The 18,950-nt window shown below is 35.9% G+C and overlaps 2 protein-coding genes across 3 annotated transcripts; one reads left to right on the forward strand and one right to left on the reverse strand.

Moving 5' to 3' along the window:
• The first annotated feature begins 320 nt into the window (after positions 1–320).
• LOC111431217 (serine/threonine-protein kinase BLUS1-like) lies at positions 321–15,282 on the forward strand. 2 transcript variants are annotated; one of them, XM_023067803.1, is made up of 21 exons: positions 321–656; positions 2,165–2,419; positions 2,532–2,656; positions 2,760–2,804; positions 5,386–5,467; positions 5,565–5,633; positions 9,042–9,212; positions 9,283–9,348; positions 9,774–9,842; positions 9,965–10,027; positions 10,112–10,461; positions 11,462–11,598; positions 12,669–12,763; positions 12,830–12,868; positions 12,953–13,009; positions 13,359–13,460; positions 13,581–13,632; positions 13,734–13,789; positions 14,071–14,135; positions 14,237–14,288; positions 14,642–15,282. In XM_023067803.1, exons 1-21 carry the CDS (start codon positions 483–485, stop codon positions 14,708–14,710), a joined length of 2,193 nt encoding a protein of 730 aa, XP_022923571.1. In that variant the 5' UTR covers positions 321–482; the 3' UTR covers positions 14,711–15,282. The 2 variants fall into 2 exon arrangements, with proteins under 2 accessions (XP_022923571.1, XP_022923572.1); XM_023067804.1 differs by having other exon boundaries at positions 10,172–10,461.
• A 644-nt stretch (positions 15,283–15,926) lies between these two features.
• On the reverse strand, positions 15,927–18,532 carry LOC111431219. Its single transcript, XM_023067807.1, has 3 exons — positions 18,075–18,532; positions 16,209–16,569; positions 15,927–16,129 (listed from the first exon to the last, which is right to left on the reverse strand). Exons 1-3 carry the CDS (start codon positions 18,474–18,476, stop codon positions 15,945–15,947), a joined length of 948 nt encoding a protein of 315 aa, XP_022923575.1. The 5' UTR covers positions 18,477–18,532; the 3' UTR covers positions 15,927–15,944.
• Between the last annotated feature and the right edge of the window lie 418 nt (positions 18,533–18,950).

Below are 18,950 nucleotides of genomic sequence, written 5' to 3' on the forward strand. Positions count from 1 at the left end.
TGTTTAAAGGACAGATATAAAAATGAAAATTTTAAAACAATAGAAACTAAAATGAACGCTAAAAGTAAAAAATAATATTTAAACGGACTTAATAAAGGGTTATAGTTCAAAACGTCATTTATAAATTAATTTTAAATGACATATTTAGCTAAAAAGATCATACGTTTAAATTCCAATCGAAAACGCGAGAGGATTAGGATGAGAGGGGAATACTTCGGTTGGCAACACCAATGGGCCGGTTTGGTCCTTGGTGGGCCGGTTTGGTCGTTTGTGGGCCGTTGACACGTCATCACCCTTTAACTCTCTCTATTTGCATCTTCACCCCCAAATCCTCTTCCCCTTTCTCTCTCTACCCCTTCAATGGCGGTCAACGACCTGATACTTTAGCAGTACACCTCGTGACACCTTATTCTCACTGATATTCCACTGTACAGTGGTTTTCCGATCGAAGTTTTTTGTGGTTGTCAAGTTTTCGTTTGGTTATGGGCAGTATGGGGGGAAGGCAAAGAACTTACAGCGCCAATTCGACTGATTATAAGCTTCTTGAAGAGATTGGTTATGGTGCTAGTGCCACTGTTTTTAGAGCGATCTATACTCCGTCTAATGAAGTTGTCGCCATCAAATGTTTGGATCTTGATCGCTGCAATAGTAATTTTGTGAGTTTTCTCTCTTGTTTTATTGCTCCTTCTGTTGTTTCTGCTCTGAATTGTTGTTAATTAGCTCAATTTTGTGTTTCTGTAATTGCTTAATTGACCTTCCGGCTTTGTTTGTTTAAGATCGGGTTTGAGTTGTTATTGATTTGGATAGTTTGTGTTCATGTGGGGGTGAAGAGGTGCTTGCTGATTTGCTTAACGCCATGATAATTTGGTACCTTTTACTACATATGTTTTCTTTCATCCTTTTGTGATGTAGGATTTGTTAAATTTCTGTAGTTTTGATCTTTTATATTTGTTGGTGAAATTTCGGGGGATATGAGTATAATTGTACACGACAACTTTCGTGGTTTCTCGTGAGGTTAGTTTATGTATATAAACTGAAGTGACTTCAGTTTGACTGTTTCCCTGTTCCATTATTCTTGCGATTGATTCACGCTACACCGGCAAGCAAGGAACAGGGGCCTAGTTTTTTACTTTCACAAATATTTAACTAGAAATTTGTAATACTTTTCTAATCGGAAAATTTGAGCCTTTGAGCTACACGGATATGAATATTACTGAGGAAAATGGATGCTGTGAATGTGGGATATAAATTACGTCAAGAAAAGTTCAGGATGAGCAATATTTTCATTTTCTATTAGGAGTTTCAAGAATGGAGTGACTTTAGCACGGGGTCGGGGTTGAGTTATTCTGAAGGCTGCAAGAAATGTTAGATAGTAGAAACCTAGTCGATATGTTTTGTCAATACCATATTAAATAGAACAAACCAACTTCCCTATGGAGTGGCTTCTATATTTTCCGCTATCGTAAAACAACGACCGAAGTTACGAAAATTTCCCCCTAGCTTCTCTAACTTTTTTGATAAGGTAGTATTGTTGGTACATAAGAAAAAGGACGGGAAATGAGCTCATATCATCTGCCTGGAACCCAGATATAATCAACAACCTTCCAAAGTTTCTCCCAAAGTGAAGACAATAGAGTGAGTAATTCACTGAAAGTAGGTCTTGGTTTCCATCTCTTGATTGTGAAGTACTTTTTGAAGTGATAATGGTAAAGATATGCAGGGTCCCCTTTTTATATCATCATCGGTAGCTACGAGAGGTTTGTTACATACACTCCAGCCCCTGTCTCTATATGTGCATGCGTGCATGCCTATAGGAAGCTAAAAAGAGTTCTACAAAAAACAATTACAAGAAGTGATGGATTACCAATCCAGTTCACAAACAAAAAAATTTATGAAAACCACACTTGGCCGAAGATGGCCCCTTAAAGTTTTTATCACTCACGATGATAATCATATCGGGCTCTTTGATAGCCACAAAGGCATTTTGTTTTTAGATTCTGGTTTCTTGCGTGCAACATTATTTGGAACCAGTGGATTATTATATTGTGGTTTCTTAATGTAATTTATTGGTGTTTCTCATATTTTTTCCGTACCCTTTTCAGATTTCGTTCTCAACCCTCTTTGTTTTAGCTTTAAATGCTTACTCAGAGTCCGATTTTGACAGGATGATATACGTAGGGAGGCTCAAACAATGAGTTTGATAGATCATCCTAACATTGTAAGGGCTTATTGTTCATTTGTTGTTGAACGAGACCTTTGGGTTGTCATGCCATTCATGGCAGAGGGTTCTTGTTTGCACCTAATGAAGACAGCGTACTCAGATGGCTTTGAAGAGGTTGCTATTTGTTCTATCCTGAAAGAGACTCTTAAAGCTTTGGAGTACCTTCATCGCCAGGGACACATACATCGGGATGTGAAGGTCTATTAACTCCATTCACATTAATTCTTGGTTTTGTTCCCTTCCCGCTTCAAGCTTAACCATATAATGAGAAGGCTATTATTTTATCATCTTTTAATATGTCTGTTTGCAGGCTGGAAATATACTACTTGATAGTAATGGGGCTGTGAAGCTTGCTGATTTTGGTGTTTCAGCTTGCATGTTTGAAACAGGCGATAGACAGCGCGCCAGAAATACCTTCACGGGAACCCCATGCTGGTAAGATTTATTTTTTGGGCGAATACTTTTAACCTTCTCATGTTTTATTATCACCAAGTATTCACCAACAATTCACACTCGACCAATCTAACTTTTTTCTTAGGATGGCGCCGGAGGTATTTCAACCAGGAACGGGTTATGATTCCAAGTGAGTTTGTTTGATTTAGACTTCAGATTAAATATTATCATGCAATTAGTAGGGTTATTCTCACAATGATTCAATAGTTTTTTTTGTTTCATGTTGTTGAGGATATAGTATAGAGTTCTACATCCTTATATCTATATTAACCTTCTCCTATATGGCTTGTTTGGATCATGATTTTTTTTTTGGATGAGTATGAATATTAAATGTTTGGGACATTAATTATCTATGTTAAAATATTCAAGAGAATTAATATTTGGGAATTAAATATTGTACTTTTTTTATAACGTTTGTTCACGAGAATTTTATTTATTTAATGAATTAATTAAATGTAAGAGAATAAATTAATGAAATCAGAAGTTTCAAATTACTATATTTTAATTAATTAAAATAAAAAATAATTTTATATTAAAATATTAACTACAAGTTATCCAAAAATTAAATGATTTAATTTAATCTGTAAAGATAATTAAATAAACATAAATGAATTGAAGTATTAATAAATATAAAATATTAGAAAATATTACTTATAAATGTATTAGTTAAAATTTGTTAAGTCTAAATAATATATTGATATTAATTAAAAATAATTAGTAATGGTTAACTAATTAGGTTATGTTTTAACTGTTCATCTCCTATGCATAAAAGTCTCACTAATATGAAGGGTATTAGAAAACTCAGGTTGGATGGATTTTGAAGTTCCGAAAGTCACTTCCTGAGTTTTAAAAATTGAAAATTGGTAAATCAAACAAGTATGTATATTCAATGTTTATTTTAAAATCCATGAAATGAACAGACTGATAGGAAATATAGAAACCCACACCAATCTAAAGCTTGAAATTTTGCTGAACCTATGACCTCTTCCCAGCTCACACTTCTTCCTTCGAAAATCCTCCAATTTCTTTCTTCCCACATTTCCCAAATAAATTCATCTAGTGTATTTAGCGACCAAATCTGGGCCTCTCCTTTGAACCGTGGCTGCAGAACATATGCTCTATGCAGGTCTCTTAGGTGAACAGAACAAATGCTCTGTGTTTTCTTTGTCAGAACCAAGAAGCTCCCCAGAAACTCCGGAAGAGGAGAATAGAAGAGACCATAGTTTCAAACTGAAGAAGCACTGAAAAAAAAAACAAGTGATTTTAAGGTTATTCTGCTTTTAAGCAAAGGACAAAGCAGCTGGGATTTAGAGCCAAGTTTGGACATCCTAATCGTAACCTTTCTATGTTGTTCACCCACTAAAGCAAAGATTCCACACCAACAAATAATCCAAATCTTACTTTCCCTTGGGGTGATTCTTATCGTTTTGGGTTTCTTGAATGTTTAGATTTAAAAGTCTTATTCCTCAGTAAGGTTGTTAGATCAAATTCCCAAAAGCTACAATCATTTGGGATGAAATCATTTTGATTGGGGGCTTTAGTAGTTACGATCTAGGGGTTTGCATATCCATGAAGATTATGTAGGTTCTTAGATTCAATTGACTAGGGTTTTCATATCAAAAGGGATCAATCAAGAAAAATAAGTCCTAGTAAATAATTACAAAAGAAATTTGTTATCGACACCCAAAGAGAAACACTGAACCTCACGAGGGACCAAATGTCACAAGACTCCCTTTCAATCCCTCTAAGGATTCTATTATGTCTCTCCCCTGTAAACCCCACAACTAAGCGCACACTCTGGCTTGCCATAAATATCCACTGCAATATTTATAAACCTAGGAAACCTTCACCCAATTACCTGGCTCTCCACCCAAAATGGACCTATCATTCCAAAAAGTTCTATTACCTTTCCCCATCTTAATTGACTAGGAATTCTCATCAATTCTTTTGAATTTGCTTATTTTCAACCTGGACTGAGTTAGTTGCCTGAAATCATTGTCACCATCCCATAAATGCTAGCAATTATCTTATGCAAAGTTGACTAGATTTAACTGGGGATCTTCAGAGCAATATGTCAAGAGGGCTACGTTTCCATTGTGCAAAACATGTTGCAATGTTGAAAATGCTGAATATTGGTGGCACTCATGGTTTTAATTGTATACATCACAGTAGAGTATTGCTTGGATTTTATTTTAAACATCATTATGGGGTTCATTATTTATGTATGTCTACTGTTACTTGGCCAACAATGTTTATTTGTTAATGGCCTTCTATTTTTTCTGACTTCTTCAAAGCAAAGATAGGTTGCAGTTCCAATAGAAAACTGAGAAAATAATTTTGAAACTTCAAATATGATGCTCGGAATGGAACGAACTTGGTTGGTATTTATGAATGAGATTTTTAAAATGTATCATTTGTTTATTGCCTAAAATATAACAATGTTTTTAATAATTAAATTAATTTTTTTTAGCAATGTTTGTTGCATAAATTACATATAATGAATTTGAGTTAATTATTTCTTACTATAAATACGGATAATTAACGTCGAATGAACTAAATAAACAAATTGGTGTGTTTACTTTTGGATGCCAATGCACAATAGTAACAGGGGTATAGGATTCTCGTTTCTCTGCCCTTCACTATGGAGTATCAAATTCTCCCAAAAGAATATAGGATGTCCTCTCATCAGTTCCTTTCATTATTATGTGCAGGGCTGATATTTGGTCCTTTGGTATTACAGCATTGGAGTTGGCTCATGGTCATGCACCATTTTCAAAATATCCTCCAATGAAGGTATGTTGACTTGCACATACCTGAGCTTTATCCACAATATTTTTATTTCCACATCTGACAGTTTTTTTCGTCTCCTTTTCCCTTGTTTTCTTAATAGGTGCTTCTTATGACCATACAAAATGCTCCTCCTGGGCTGGATTATGATAGAGATAAAAGGTTCTCTAAGGTATAGGTGTTTCGTTGGTTTTTTTTTTTTTTTTGAATGAACTACTCTGTTATATTCGTATGCTAAATACTGTTATATATTGATGACAAGTTCATTCCTACAAAAAATGTTGCTTTTGTTTGAGTATATTTCCCCTATGTGTTCTATGGAGCTTGGGATTATGCTGCCTAATTTTAGGTAGGCTTCCCATTCTAGTTGATGCCAACATTTCTAATGTAGGCCCCTAGTTAACTACTATGTTCTAAAGCTTTAGCATTTGCCAGGGTCTAATACTGACTATTGGGATCAAACCAAGCCCACAAAAAAATTGTTTTTTATCTTTCTGTCTTTTGTAGCTTTGATTCATCTACTTATTTATATTTACGTAGCCTGGTTTTGAGCTAATTGTTTATTGTTTATACGCTCTTTAAACTTGTTAGTGAAAGAGGGATTTATTGAATGGTAGATGAGATGATTAAATTTTGAAGAGCAAGAATGCTCTATATATACACAGAGAATAGAAAGAGATATATAGAAAATCTACCTAAAAATCTGCAGAAAATCTGGTAACAAACCAGTAAACAAATCAAAATAAAATCTAATCAAATTAAAAACTAAATTAAATAAAAAACTAGATCTAACTCCTAACGGAGATTTAATTAGATACTAACTGACAGCAATCTAAACAAATACGTGATCTTTAACACTCCTCCTTGTTTAGATGCTGTGAACTCCAAGCTTTTTTCTGAACACCCATCTTGCTCCAATTATTTTTCTATTTAGAGGTCGATCAACCAACTCCCAGATTTTGTTTTTCTCGATCACCGAGAGCTCCTCCTCTGACAGGTGCATCATCAACCAAAGCATCTTGTCGTTCATCTTCAGACCCTTCTAGTCGTTTATCTTCAGACTCTTCTAACATGCAAACTTCAAATGGTGTGAGGACCTTCACATCTTTTGTTGAAATTCAACTTTGCAAGCACACAACAGTGTTTGCTGCTTTTCTCCAAAAACGTTTTGGAAGATCCTTCTTATGAAGCATGCGTCTCGTCATCTCCATTATGAATCTATTCCTCCTTTTACTAACGTCATTTTGTTGAGGAGTGTATGGTGCTGTCAATTGATGTTCAATTCCAGCCTTTAAACAAAACCTGTTAAAAGTTTCTAAAGTGTACTTCTTGCTATTATCTGACTTTATAGTCTGAATCAAGCATGCACCTTCATTCTCAACTTCGGTTTTGAATTTCCAAAATCCACCCGCAACTTCTGACTTTTGCTTTAGCAAGAATATCCAACACATTCTTGTTAGTTCATTAATAAAAGCAATGTAATAAAGATTACCATTTAGTGATGGTGTTCGCTAAGGACCACAAAGATCAGCATGAACCAGTTGCAGCTTTTCAGAGCCTCTCCATGCCTGTTTAGGAAAGGGTTGCCTATGTTGCTTCCCAAAATTACAAGTACGGTAAGGAGACATGTCATCATCAATGTCAGTGAGTTCTTCTACCAGCTTCTTTGACTGTATCTGAAGCAAACCTTGATGATGAAAGTGCCCAAGTCTTTTGTGCCAAGTCCCAGTGGCACCAGCTCTAGATATAAAGGCCATCGGATTTAGAGCAAAGCTTTTTCCTTTCATTTTGTCGTTGAATAAGTCTTTGCCACTAGCATCTTTGATCAAGCACCGCTTATTCTCAAACAACACTTTATAACCTTTCTTAAGTAACTGACCAACGCTCAAGAGATTTTGATCAATTTTAGGCACAAATAAAACATCTGGAATAAATTTTGTACCTTCATAGCTTGTTATAGCTACTGTGCCTTTTCCCTGACTTCCAAGTGTTCACCGTTGCCAATCCTCACTCTCTTATCCTCGGTGTCTCTTAATTCCTCAAAAGACTCCTTGTCATATGTCATGTGATTTGTGCACCCACTGTCAATCAACCAGCTCTCGCTTGATTCTTTGCTTGAGGAAGAAGTGACCATAAACAATTGATCTTCTTCTTCTTCTTCTTCTTCTTGATCAACGACCTGTGCATCTACTTCTTTCACCAGATCTTTGGCTTTGCAGATCACAGCTTCATGTCCAAGTTGATTGCATTTGGAGCAGAAGGCGTCAGGTCTTCTCCAACACTTGTATGGTGGATGGCCTTTCTTCTCACAATGGCAGCAAGGTGGATAGGATTTTTTGAAACCTCCTCCTTTTGTCTTTTGATAATTGGCAGATGAATCTCCATACGTCAATTGATTTTTGAAATTTTTGTTGTTTTTATACCTGCGGCTGTCTTGATGCTTAACAAGTAAGGCACCTTCAATCACCCCTTCTTGTCTCATAGACCTCCTTTGCTCTTGCGCTTGTAAAGCATTCAAGAGCTCTGTAAGAGAAATCTTTGACAAGTCTTTGGTGTTCTCCAGAGTAGTAATGATGGCTTCAAACTTCTCTGGAAGAGTGACTAGCAGCTTTTCAACGATCTTGGAATCATTTAATACAGAACCAAGCAATCTCACCTTGTTGGCGATGCTGAGAAGTCTGTCAGAGTACTCTTTTACGGACTCTGACTCCTTCATCTTCTGCAACTCGAAATCCCTGATCAAATTCAGGACTTTCATTCCACGAATCCTCTCATCTCCTTCATATTCAGCCTTGAGATAATCCCAGATTTCTTTTGCTGTTTTAAGGGACATTATTCGCATGAAGATCATTTCAGATACAGCGGCAAATAGGCAAGCTTTTGCCTTTGATTTCCTGTCTTCTTTTCCTTCTGTAATTTGATTTGTGCTACAGTAGGATTTGCTGGAAGCGGAGGGACCTCGTAATCCTCTTCTATTGCTTCCCAAAGATCCAAGGCCTCCAAATAAGTCTCCATACGAACTGCCCACATTTGATAATTGTCTCCATCGAAGACGGGTGGTGCAACAACTGAAAAACTTGATTCTCCCATTTTGATCTCACAGATCCCTTAAGAAGATAGCTCTGATACCAATTGTTAGTGAAAGAGGGATTTATTGAATGGTAGATGAGATGATTAAATTTTGAAGAGCAAGAATGCTCTATATATACACAGAGAATAGAAAGAGATATCTAGAAAATCTACCTAAAAATCTGGTAACAAACCAGTAAACAAATCAAAAATAAAATCTAATCAAATCAAAAATTAAATTAAATAAAAAACTAGATCTAACTCCTAACGGAGATTTAATTAGATACTAACTGACAGCAATCTAAACAAATACATGATCTTTAACAAAACTCATAACAGATTGATTTTCCATTGTGTGGAAATTCTTTATTTTTCTTTAAGCGTGCCAGTAATTCCATGTTAGGTCTACTACATATTAAATGGTTACAGGTTGCTGGACCAAAGCCATGAATCGTTCTTTGTAAATGTTTAATAGATGTATTCTAATTAGAAGATTTCCAGTTGTAATCAGTCTTTTAAAGAAATGGTTGCAATGTGCCTGGTGAAAGATCAAACGAAGAGGCCAACAGCTGAAAAACTTTTAAAGCACTCATTTTTCAAGCATGCAAAGCCTCCAGAGCTTTCTTTGAAGAAACTATTCGCTAACTTGCCTCCACTTTCACATCGTGTAAAGGACCTCCAGGTAACCTCTCTACTGCTTTACAACAATTATGTCATGGATTCGTTAATCTGATGGATTATCTGATATGCAGCTTAAAGATGCTGCCCAGCTAGCCTTAAAAAAAATGCCTTCATCAGAGCAAGAAGCATTATCACAGGTTATAAATATTTCTTTAAGCCATTTATCCACTCTTAATGGATTTATATATATAAAAATCAGTCCAGTACTGCTTGTTCAAGTTGATTCATTTTATAGCACCTTTTGTCCGTGAATATTTGGTGAGATCTTTCTTCTCATTTTTAACTCAAGGAGTGTATACTATATAATTGGGTTTTTGCAAGCATTTACAGCAAGTGTTGATATTGTCTCTGCGAAGACAGTTAACGGATCCGCATTATCTCTTTCTTTTGTTTGTACCTGGTGGTTTCTTGGTCTATTCTTTTCTATGAATACATTAAAAACAGATCTTCAATTTTTTTCTATCTAGAAAAAGGGGGATTCTTAAACTTTTTTCACCGTGCACAGTTTTTTTCGTGTTTTGAACTCTTTCTTACTGGATGTATCACATCTTGATTTCACCAGAGTGAGTACCAGCGAGGAGTTAGTGCATGGAACTTTGATGTTGAGGATTTGAAAGCCCAAGCTTCCCTGGTAAGTCTCACTTCCACTTGCTGCGCTATTAACTATATTAAAATTAACTTGATTACGGTTACTGGTCTTTAGTCAGTGAATCTGAGTTCTATCCTTGATTTTTTTTTTATATTTATGAATAGGTGAATAATGATATGGCAGAGATGAAGGAAGAGGAGGAAAGTATAAATTCTTGTAGTGTTAAGGTCTAGAGTTACTAACTCCAACTTTTTCTTTCTACAAGTTCAATCAGTTTTTATGTGCTCATTTGTAGACTTTGTAATTGTCAGGATGCTTTTTGCCCTCAATCTAGTTTGAGGAATTTCAATTCATGTAATGAATCATCTCAGGATGAACATGGAGCAGGGGCAAGTGGTCAGGGATTGCCACAAGTGGAGTGCTTGAGCAAAAAAGGAAACTTTATGGAAAATGATAAGCTGAAAGGTGGGTTGCAAGAAAAAACTGGATGGAGTAGAAATGGAACGAGCACCGAAGCAGAAGCATCTACCTCTGGCCAAGACATTGTACAAGGCAAGCCCAAAACTCAAATGCCAAAAGGTCGTCAAACTCAAAGTGGTCCAATTCTGCCCGGTATTGTGCTCAGTCATTCTTTATCAGAAAGAGTGCGAGGCTCTGAGAGGTTTGTACTTTTGATGGTTTCATATTTGTTAGTCTCAGCATTTGCTCATGTTGCTTCTTGAGATGATTTTAATACGCATGAGTTATGTTTAAACTCTCCTGTACAATTCCTTGTTCCTTTTTCTCATTGCATAAACAGGAATGTACTTCCTACTTCTTACAACGTTTTTGTGCTGATGTAAATCGGGATTAATGCACTAGAATCTAACTTTCATTTCGAAGATAGAAAAATGTCTGCAAACCTTCTACTTGGAAAAAAAAAAACCCTGTAGGTTTATCTGTTGTCCTTTCCTGCTGTGTGTCAGCCTCACATCCCTCCTTCCAGTTAAAACCCAATTGGTACTATATGGATAATTTCATTAAAACGGAATGAGGATTTTTTTTTTTTTTTTTGACGAATAGATTGGTTGCTAGACCTTGGAGTACAATTTGAGTTAAAGAAACAAGAAACATTGTTTATTCTTTTGGCTTCATATTAAACTTGGAAGTGAATAAAAGGGACATGTAAAGGCCATGGAAGCCCTGGCGTAACATAGGTTATTAAAAATAACCAATCAATCTTGACTAACTATAAAAGGTTACAGAAGAGTTTGAAAAGGGCGCTCCAATATGAGGCACTGAGCTGTCTGATATCCCAAAGGACCTCTACAGAAGTTTGTTTGTCAAAAACTTTAGCATTTATTTTTATACCGATTGACATGATGAAAAAAGTTTTAGTAGCACGATAGTCAAGTATTTTAGCCGTGTTGTTTAACTACCGCCAAGGAAATCTTTGTTAGCCAGTCTGCAATATATCTAGGGATTAATATTTGGTTCGTGTTGTTACGAGATTTTTAATTTTGAACTTTAGTTATCCACCTGATGATCCTGATCTTGGGTTGGGTGGAACAAGAAGGGATAGAAGAACTAACCACCATTTTCTTAAATCAAGTAGTTATTTGTTTTTAGCTGGTTAATGCTAGAAAGTTGCAATGATAATTTGTTTCATTGCTGATTGTTAGGTTTGATTCTGAAATTCAACCATCTACTGAAAAAAATCGTCGTGAGGCACGGCAAGCTCCAAGCTTCAGTGGTCCACTAATGCTGCCAAACCGTGCTTCTGCAAACAGCCTATCAGCTCCCATAAAATCTTCTGGAGGTAATGAGGCCATTTAACATACATAGCTGTTGAGTAGTAGATGTGTTCAAGATCTCATTTTTAATTTTTAATTGATATTTAATGTCACATCACATTTGTTCAATCCAATTTTTGTTGCTGCAAAAAGAAACAATATCCTTTTGACAATTGAATGAGCATCCAACTGATTCATCGATGAAATCATTTTGAAGTCAACAAACTGTTTTGTGGTCAATCATTCAGATCCTAAGTTAATCAGTCAAAAGCATAGCATGGATTGCATCTTGGTCTCATCTTGCACACAAACCTCACTTCTATATACTTTAATCTTGTTACAAATTATACGATAACACTTTTATGTAGAATGGAAACAATATTTCATCTTCTTTTACTCTGATAATTACATCTTCATCAAGAAAATGGTTTGCATCTTGTTTCTTGTTTTATTTTATTTTATTTTATTTAAAAAAAAAGAAAAAAAAAAAAAAAAAAGAAACTGGCTTACACCTTCATTTTTTTTTTATTCTTTTTATGAAATTTGTTTGACATTTGTGCATCTCTTTCAGAAATCAACACAATTGATTTGTTATATGATTAGCTTCGTTTTGACCTGAATTGTTTTGAACTTGTTATTAATAGTTAATACATCACATGTAAAGGTTCTTGGTTGGTGGTAGATAGTAAACACATTTTGAACTTGTCATTACTGCTTGTCATGCTTTAACAACAAGATTGGTTCAGTGATTGATGTATTGACTTTCTTTTAATGGTGTTTAATAGATGGTGGAAATTGGTTGAAGGAAACAGACAATGCCGTCGATTTGTTAAGCTCATTATTTGGCTCTATGACATTTTCCAACCAGCATAACTATCTAACTATTTGAACCCTAAAAGAAGCCAAGTAAATGGAGAGAAAGCCCTCAATTTTAAATTCAAATTAAACCTAACTGCAATGATGTTTGAAATATTAGAACTGATCTCAATGTCTTGCCCAATCCCCAGCATTCAAGATTTGTATGACAGTGGTCAAATTGTGTTTCCTGCTTGTGGGCTCTTCTGGCTGTAATTTTTTTTTATTCCTCTTGTAACAGGGTTTAGAGATTCAATGGATGAAAAATCCAAAGCTAATCTTGTGCAAATTAAGGGACGTTTTTCAGTGACATCAGAGAACCTAGATCTCGTAAAGGTAAGGTTATACAATTATTTAATTTATTATACAAACTGACTGGAACTAACTTGAATGCTGGCTTAGGATATTCCATTGAGCACAGTTTCACGTCGGTCTTCACAGGTTCGTTACCATTCTTTGCTAATGACCATTTCTGGGTTAGTTTATGCTCATTTGCTGAATTCTGTTACCTTGATGTGTGTTCAGAACTCGCCTCTACGAAAGTCGGCTAGTGTCGGTGATTGGATATTTGATTCCAAGCAGGTTGGTAAAATGTCCCTGTTTGCTTTCGTCTCCTTGTTATTACTGGAATTCAAAATTATTTCTAGACAAAAAAAATATTTTACGTTATGGCCTGTGTATTATCGATGCATTTGTTCCATGGAAAATCATTTATGTAAAATATGTTTTTTTTTTCTTGCTTCTTGTTAACGCTTTGGGGACCTGCCACAAGGTAATAATTAGAGTATGTTTGGTTATTTGATTTAAAGGGGAAAAACTTTATTTTTGTATGCTTCCTATATGAATACTAAAAGCGGAGTCAAGTTTCCATGGCAGTCATCGAATAAACTAACCTTTGCTATCTCCGTGCTACCATTTTTTTGGTTCTCAGTCTGTCAGCCAACCCCCTAAGGAGTCTTGCAACACCAACTTACCCACATCAATTCTTTTGCCTCATCTTCAGAATCTTTTCCATCAGACCTCAATTCAACAGGTAATGTAACATTAAAACTATGGTCGACTTTTGTACTTGGTCTCCTAAATTAATCCTGGCCCCAAAGAAATTTGTTGTCAACTTCAGTCGTGAAGAAATAAGCTTTTCTTTTGATTTCAGGATCTTATAATGAACTTATTGAATAGCTTGCAAACAGCAGACGTGGTTGATGGTAAGTAAAAATGGTTTTATAGGATGGCTGATGATGATCTTATTATATTAATAGGGTTCCTTGCCTAACGTGAGTGATATGTTTTCCCCTCTAAATACTAGCTACTCAAAATGGAAAGTTGCCTCCTTTGCCTCGAAACTCAGAGAACAATGGAATGGTAAGTGCCATTTTGCCCATGTGGTTGTGTTATGTGATTGATGGAAAAAGTTGCTCTTACGACCTTACCAAGGATGGAATATCTGTCGATATATCTGTAAATTGAAGAGTTCAACATCGATATTAACGATTAATCGATACCCCTCCGATATCTTCTATAAATCACACAAAACAAAAAAAAAGAATATCATCTGATAATCTCTTATTGGAAAATAAATGCAAGTAGATTAGATAGGTGTGGTTATACAGAATCTCACCCAGAAGAGATCCTCCTTTTGGCAGGCTGAAACAGCAGCTGTTGAGAGAGAGCGCTTACTGATGCGGAAAGTCTCTGAACTTCAAGCTAGGTGGGTTTTCTACAAATTTGTTATGAATATTTTTCCAGAATTTCCTCGAACAACTAATTTTATAGATGTATATATTTCATTGGAATCCCTCTTCTATCCAGAATGACGCATTTGACCTATGAATTGACCGCTGAAAAGTTGAAGTACATTCAAGTGAGTTCTCCAAGCTTTTACCTTCCTTGGAATTAATGTTCATTAGTGGAAAATTGGCATGTTTGGGAGCAACTTTGAAATTGTTAAAGTCACTTTTGTCATGTTCAAAATTAATTAATTTAATGTTTATTTTTACGCTCTTAAACACAATTTTTATATGATCAAAATTGACTTTGAATGATTCCAAGGCATATTTGGAGCAATGTTGAATATGTTAAAATCAACTTGTCATGTTCAAAATGACTCCCGAACATGCTTTGTAATCATTAAAATCAATTAAATGTGTGGTTTTACACTCTTAAACAAAAGTGATAACAAGTCATTTTTATTGATGTTCAATTTTTGGTCTGTAGTTACAAGAGCAGTTCAACTCGACTTCTGGTCAGGAAGAAAATGAGATCAAGAGGGAAGAAAATGTCTGAGTAACGCACATCCTGTGCTACGATTACTGTAAAGTACACCGCTATATATACATCTGGGAGAGAAATAATTATGCAGTAAATTGTTTCTGGACATTCAACTCTTTGGAGAATGTCTATTGTTGGCATATGTTAATAGCTCTGTTGTTGAGGCGAAGCCAGCAACCATTTTTCTCATTCTCCCATCGCCATCTTCATTTGGTTCTTCAGAGTTCGCATAATTCAGGTCAGTTGGAGTTCATCCCTAATACTAAGTGGCAGTCAGCTCCAAAAACTCCAATCTTGTTATTGTCTGAATGGCCAAGAGATGGAAGAAAAAGATAAAAGAAAAGCCCTTAGAGAGCTTTATTTGTGAATCGGGCCTCTTACATTTATATTTATTATTTGTTCATATGTAATAATGAATTTATTATTTCATTTCCAAGGACCCAAAACAAGAAGCTTGCAAAAGCAGGCTCTTCCTTCCTGTTTTTGTGTCAACATATATTCCTATTATGTTTTTGAGATATCAAAAAGTGGTTGTTTTATATAACAAAGTTTATAATGTTAGGCCTTAAAATGGTTCAAAACTAATACCTCCCTGGTGTTGATGAACACTACAGCTCTTGCATTTGGGTCGCCTTTTATTTCTCCAACTTTCTGCTATGCATGCATTTTTAGGGCTTAGAATGGTCCAATTTGAAACTAACTTTAAATTTCCTTACCCTAAGTGCATGTTATCTTATATTTTCTACTAAGAACAAAGTTCTATATTCAAAGTGATTCCAAAAGCTTCAATACAAACTTAAAAGTCACTATTTATATATAGCTCTATAAGAAAATAAGACAAATAACGTCTCACTAATATGTGCTAAATTATACACTTATCTAATATTTCTCCTACCTCGGACAGGTATAAAGATTCCTCCTAAAATCTAATAGGATGACTGGTTAAGGTCCATTTTGGAATCAAATTAGTCTTTCTGAATAATCTTATCATGCATCAAAACTTCCATTTCATTAGTCTCTATGTAAAGTATTGCTTAATCGCTCATTTCTCTTTTCGTCTTTCTTCAACCAGTCAGCTATTAGTGACATAACATTTCAAGAATAACACAATGCTTACTGATCAGATTTCTAAGACATGGTTCATGTAAATAATAGGTCGTGTTGTTATCCGTAGCCCGATGGCCCAGGGAGTTGGATAACATGAACTAAGTTTAATCTTCTTGAGATGAAGTTCATATCCAAATGACCCTTATACTGATTTTCTTATAGGAAAAGGGCTTAATAACCTCATCTTGAAACAGAATTCCAGTGCAACAGCAGCAGAAATAAATATATAAAGGTTTTCAGATACATACACAGCAGCATCAGTGACATGTGATGAGAAACTCTCAGCATTAAATTCCAGAGGTACTCCACCATCTAGTGTTGCAAGACCTGCATTTATCAACAATATAACTTCCTCAATGGATTTATAGATAACTCAATTCTTTATTCAAGACGCTACTTTTCATACCTTTAACGAAACCGAAAGCGGCAGATGTTCCAGTCTTGAGCTGAATATTATCCAAGTCTCTCCTTATTGTGTATCGGAATGTAACTCCAAACAAGGCACAGCTAATAAAGGTGATTGCAGTAGGGAGTGCAAGCTGAGAAATGCTGGTCACTTGATTAAGAAAGATAGGCAGCCCTGCAAGTGTGCCAACAATGGCTGATATGGACGCTGCTTTTACAGATTCCAATCTCTCTTCATCTCTGTCAATTCCTCCATCTTCCACGTCTCTTTTTGCATTTCCACCCTCGCTTTGTGAGAGAGAGCGCTCGGCCTCCTCGATCATCCCTCTTGCCTCCAATATCTCCTTTTGACATTCTTCAATCTTGAATGAGCAAAGTGACCCAGATGTTACTGTTATTTGTAGTTGACAACAATATTATTGTCACTTGGAGACAACACTTATAATTCACTTCGATAAGTGATGGATTTTGGTTGCTACCCAGCCTATAGGTTATAAAACAGTTCAAAATGGTCGATTGAGGAGGCTTACTAGGCTATTGGGTCCTTCCTCAAATGAAAAGGTAATAAAAATTGACTTAATTTTGCACGGGATCAAATATGGTTGACCATTTCCTTTTCCTCACTTGAATCAACCACGAGTTCACGGTCCCTCAGCTGAAATTTTGTGAGATTCCACATCGGTTGGGGAGGAGAACAAAACTTTCTATATAAATGTGTGGAAACCTCTCTCTTGCAGACGCGTTTTAAAAACCTCGAGGGGAAGCCCGAAAGAGAAAACCAAAAGAAGACAATATCTGCTAGCGGTAGGCTTGGACGGTTACAAATGGTATCAGAGTTAGACATCGGGCGATGTGTCAGCAAGGAGGGTGGACACAAGGTGGTGTGCTAACAAGAATGCTGGGCCCCGAAGGGGGGTGGATTGTGAGATTCCACATCGGTTAGGGAGGAGAATGAAATATTCTTTATAAGTGTGTGGAAACCTCTCCCTAGCAAACTTGTTTTAAAAACCTTGAGGGGAAGCCCGAAAAAGAAAGTCCAAAGAGGACAATATTTGCTAGCGGTGGACTTGGATGGTTACAAATGGTATCAGAGCTAGACACTAGGTGGTGTGCCAGCGAGGAGGGTGAACATGAGGCGGTGTGCCAACAAGGACGCTGGCCCCGAAGGGGGATGGATTGTGAGATTCCACATCAATTGAGGAGGAGAACGAAACATTCCTCTCCCTAGCAGATGTGTTTTAAAAACCTCGAGGGAAAGCCTGAAAGAAAATGTCCAAAGAGGACAATATCTACTAGTGGAGGACTTGGGCCGTTACAAATTTGCTATAATAATGGTTAACGTATACAGATTCCCATTTCACTAAATACAATTCAAAACAGCCACGAACAAAAGAAATTAGCAAAATGCACACCCTATGCAACCTCAATTTCTTGGTTTGCATTCAAACAGATTCAACAAGAGTACGAAAGAGATTGATTAACAAACTTCTGAAGCTTCGTTTTCAGGGAGTTAATATAATCCTTGATTCCTAGAGCATCCTCACAGGCAAATTATAAAAGAGTGTTTTATCACACAACAAGAATATGTAACAGATTAATTAAACAAACCGCGAGTTGGTTAATATAATCCTTGAATCCTAGAGCATTCTTGATTTCTTGGTTTGCATTGAGATAGATAATCAAAGAAAGAACACTTCATTGCATAACAGGAGTATCAAGAGATTAACAAACCTCCGAAGCTATGTTTTCAAGCTGGCTAATATAATCATTGAATCTAATAGCATCTCAGGTTCTCGGTTTGCAATTAAACAGATAACAAAGGGGTGTTTTGTCGCACCAAGAAATTAATTAGAGATTAATTAAATACCTCCGATGCTCTACTTTCGAGCTGGTTAATATAATCCTTGAATCGTTTGAGTTCAAGTTCCTGTTTCTCGATCTCAGCCAACTGCCTTTTGGCGATTTCAACTCTCATCGACGCCTTCTCCAAGCCATCGAGCAAACTCCTATTCTCTTCCTTGTTCAAAAGTTCCTCAATCTGCTCACCGACCATGCTGGACAAAGCATTATTCAAATTGACATTGTTTTGAGCTTCATCGTTCGATTCCGAGCTACATTTCACGATTTTGAGACGCGGTGTTGAGAAACCTAAAGGTTTGTGCGAGATGATCATGGAGGAAGGGTGTGATTTGAGAAAATTTGTAGAGATTGCGGAGAGATGAATTGGATTTGAAGGAGAAAGAAATGAGTGCTTGATTGTTGCAGACATTTCTTCCTTTCGTTGGCTTATCCGCTCTCTCCTGCTGCAATGAGGACGATAAATTCCCTTTATACCATATACCACTCTATACATACATACATATATATACATACATATATATATATATATATATATATATATATTTTTTTTTTTTTACAGTTCAATTATATATACATATTAATTTTATAATTATTTATTCTCCGTTAACTCTTAAATATAATTTTTTTAACTATTTGAAATTGATTTTTCGTTCAAGTATTTCTGGTTCGAGTAGATCGTTTAGACTCTCGAGAAGATCATTCCTTCCCAGATGCTTAGATCTTGAGTTTCATTCTTATCAATCTAAATTAGGCCCTTGCTCGGGGTCGGGCATGATTTTCGATTGAGCAACCTCATTTATTCTTGTGTGCGAGTTCGTATCGCCAATGAGTTATAGTAAGTGTTTTACGAATTAGCATTTTACTTTTATTAAAAGAAACCATT

This window comes from Cucurbita moschata, unplaced genomic scaffold (genome assembly GCF_002738365.1).
Source record: "Cucurbita moschata cultivar Rifu unplaced genomic scaffold, Cmos_1.0 Cmo_Scf00035, whole genome shotgun sequence".
In the NCBI taxonomy this organism is placed as follows: Eukaryota; Viridiplantae; Streptophyta; class Magnoliopsida; order Cucurbitales; family Cucurbitaceae; genus Cucurbita; species Cucurbita moschata.

Excerpts from the sequence above, each read along its gene's own strand:
- LOC111431217 (XM_023067803.1), top strand. The coding sequence starts at position 483 with ATGGGCAGTATGGGGGGAAGGCAAAGAACTTACAGCGCCAATTCGACT. Across the intron at positions 2,657-2,759 it reads TTCACGGGAACCCCATGCTG|GATGGCGCCGGAGGTATTTC; the intron begins GTAAGATTTATT and ends CTTTTTTCTTAG. Across the intron at positions 5,468-5,564 it reads CAAAATATCCTCCAATGAAG|GTGCTTCTTATGACCATACA; the intron begins GTATGTTGACTT and ends TTTTCTTAATAG.
- LOC111431219 (XM_023067807.1), bottom strand. The coding sequence starts at position 18,476 with ATGTCTGCAACAATCAAGCACTCATTTCTTTCTCCTTCAAATCCAATT. Across the intron at positions 16,570-18,074 it reads TCGAAAGTAGAGCATCGGAG|ATTGAAGAATGTCAAAAGGA; the intron begins GTATTTAATTAA and ends TGCTCATTCAAG. Across the intron at positions 16,130-16,208 it reads CGCTTTCGGTTTCGTTAAAG|GTCTTGCAACACTAGATGGT; the intron begins GTATGAAAAGTA and ends TGATAAATGCAG.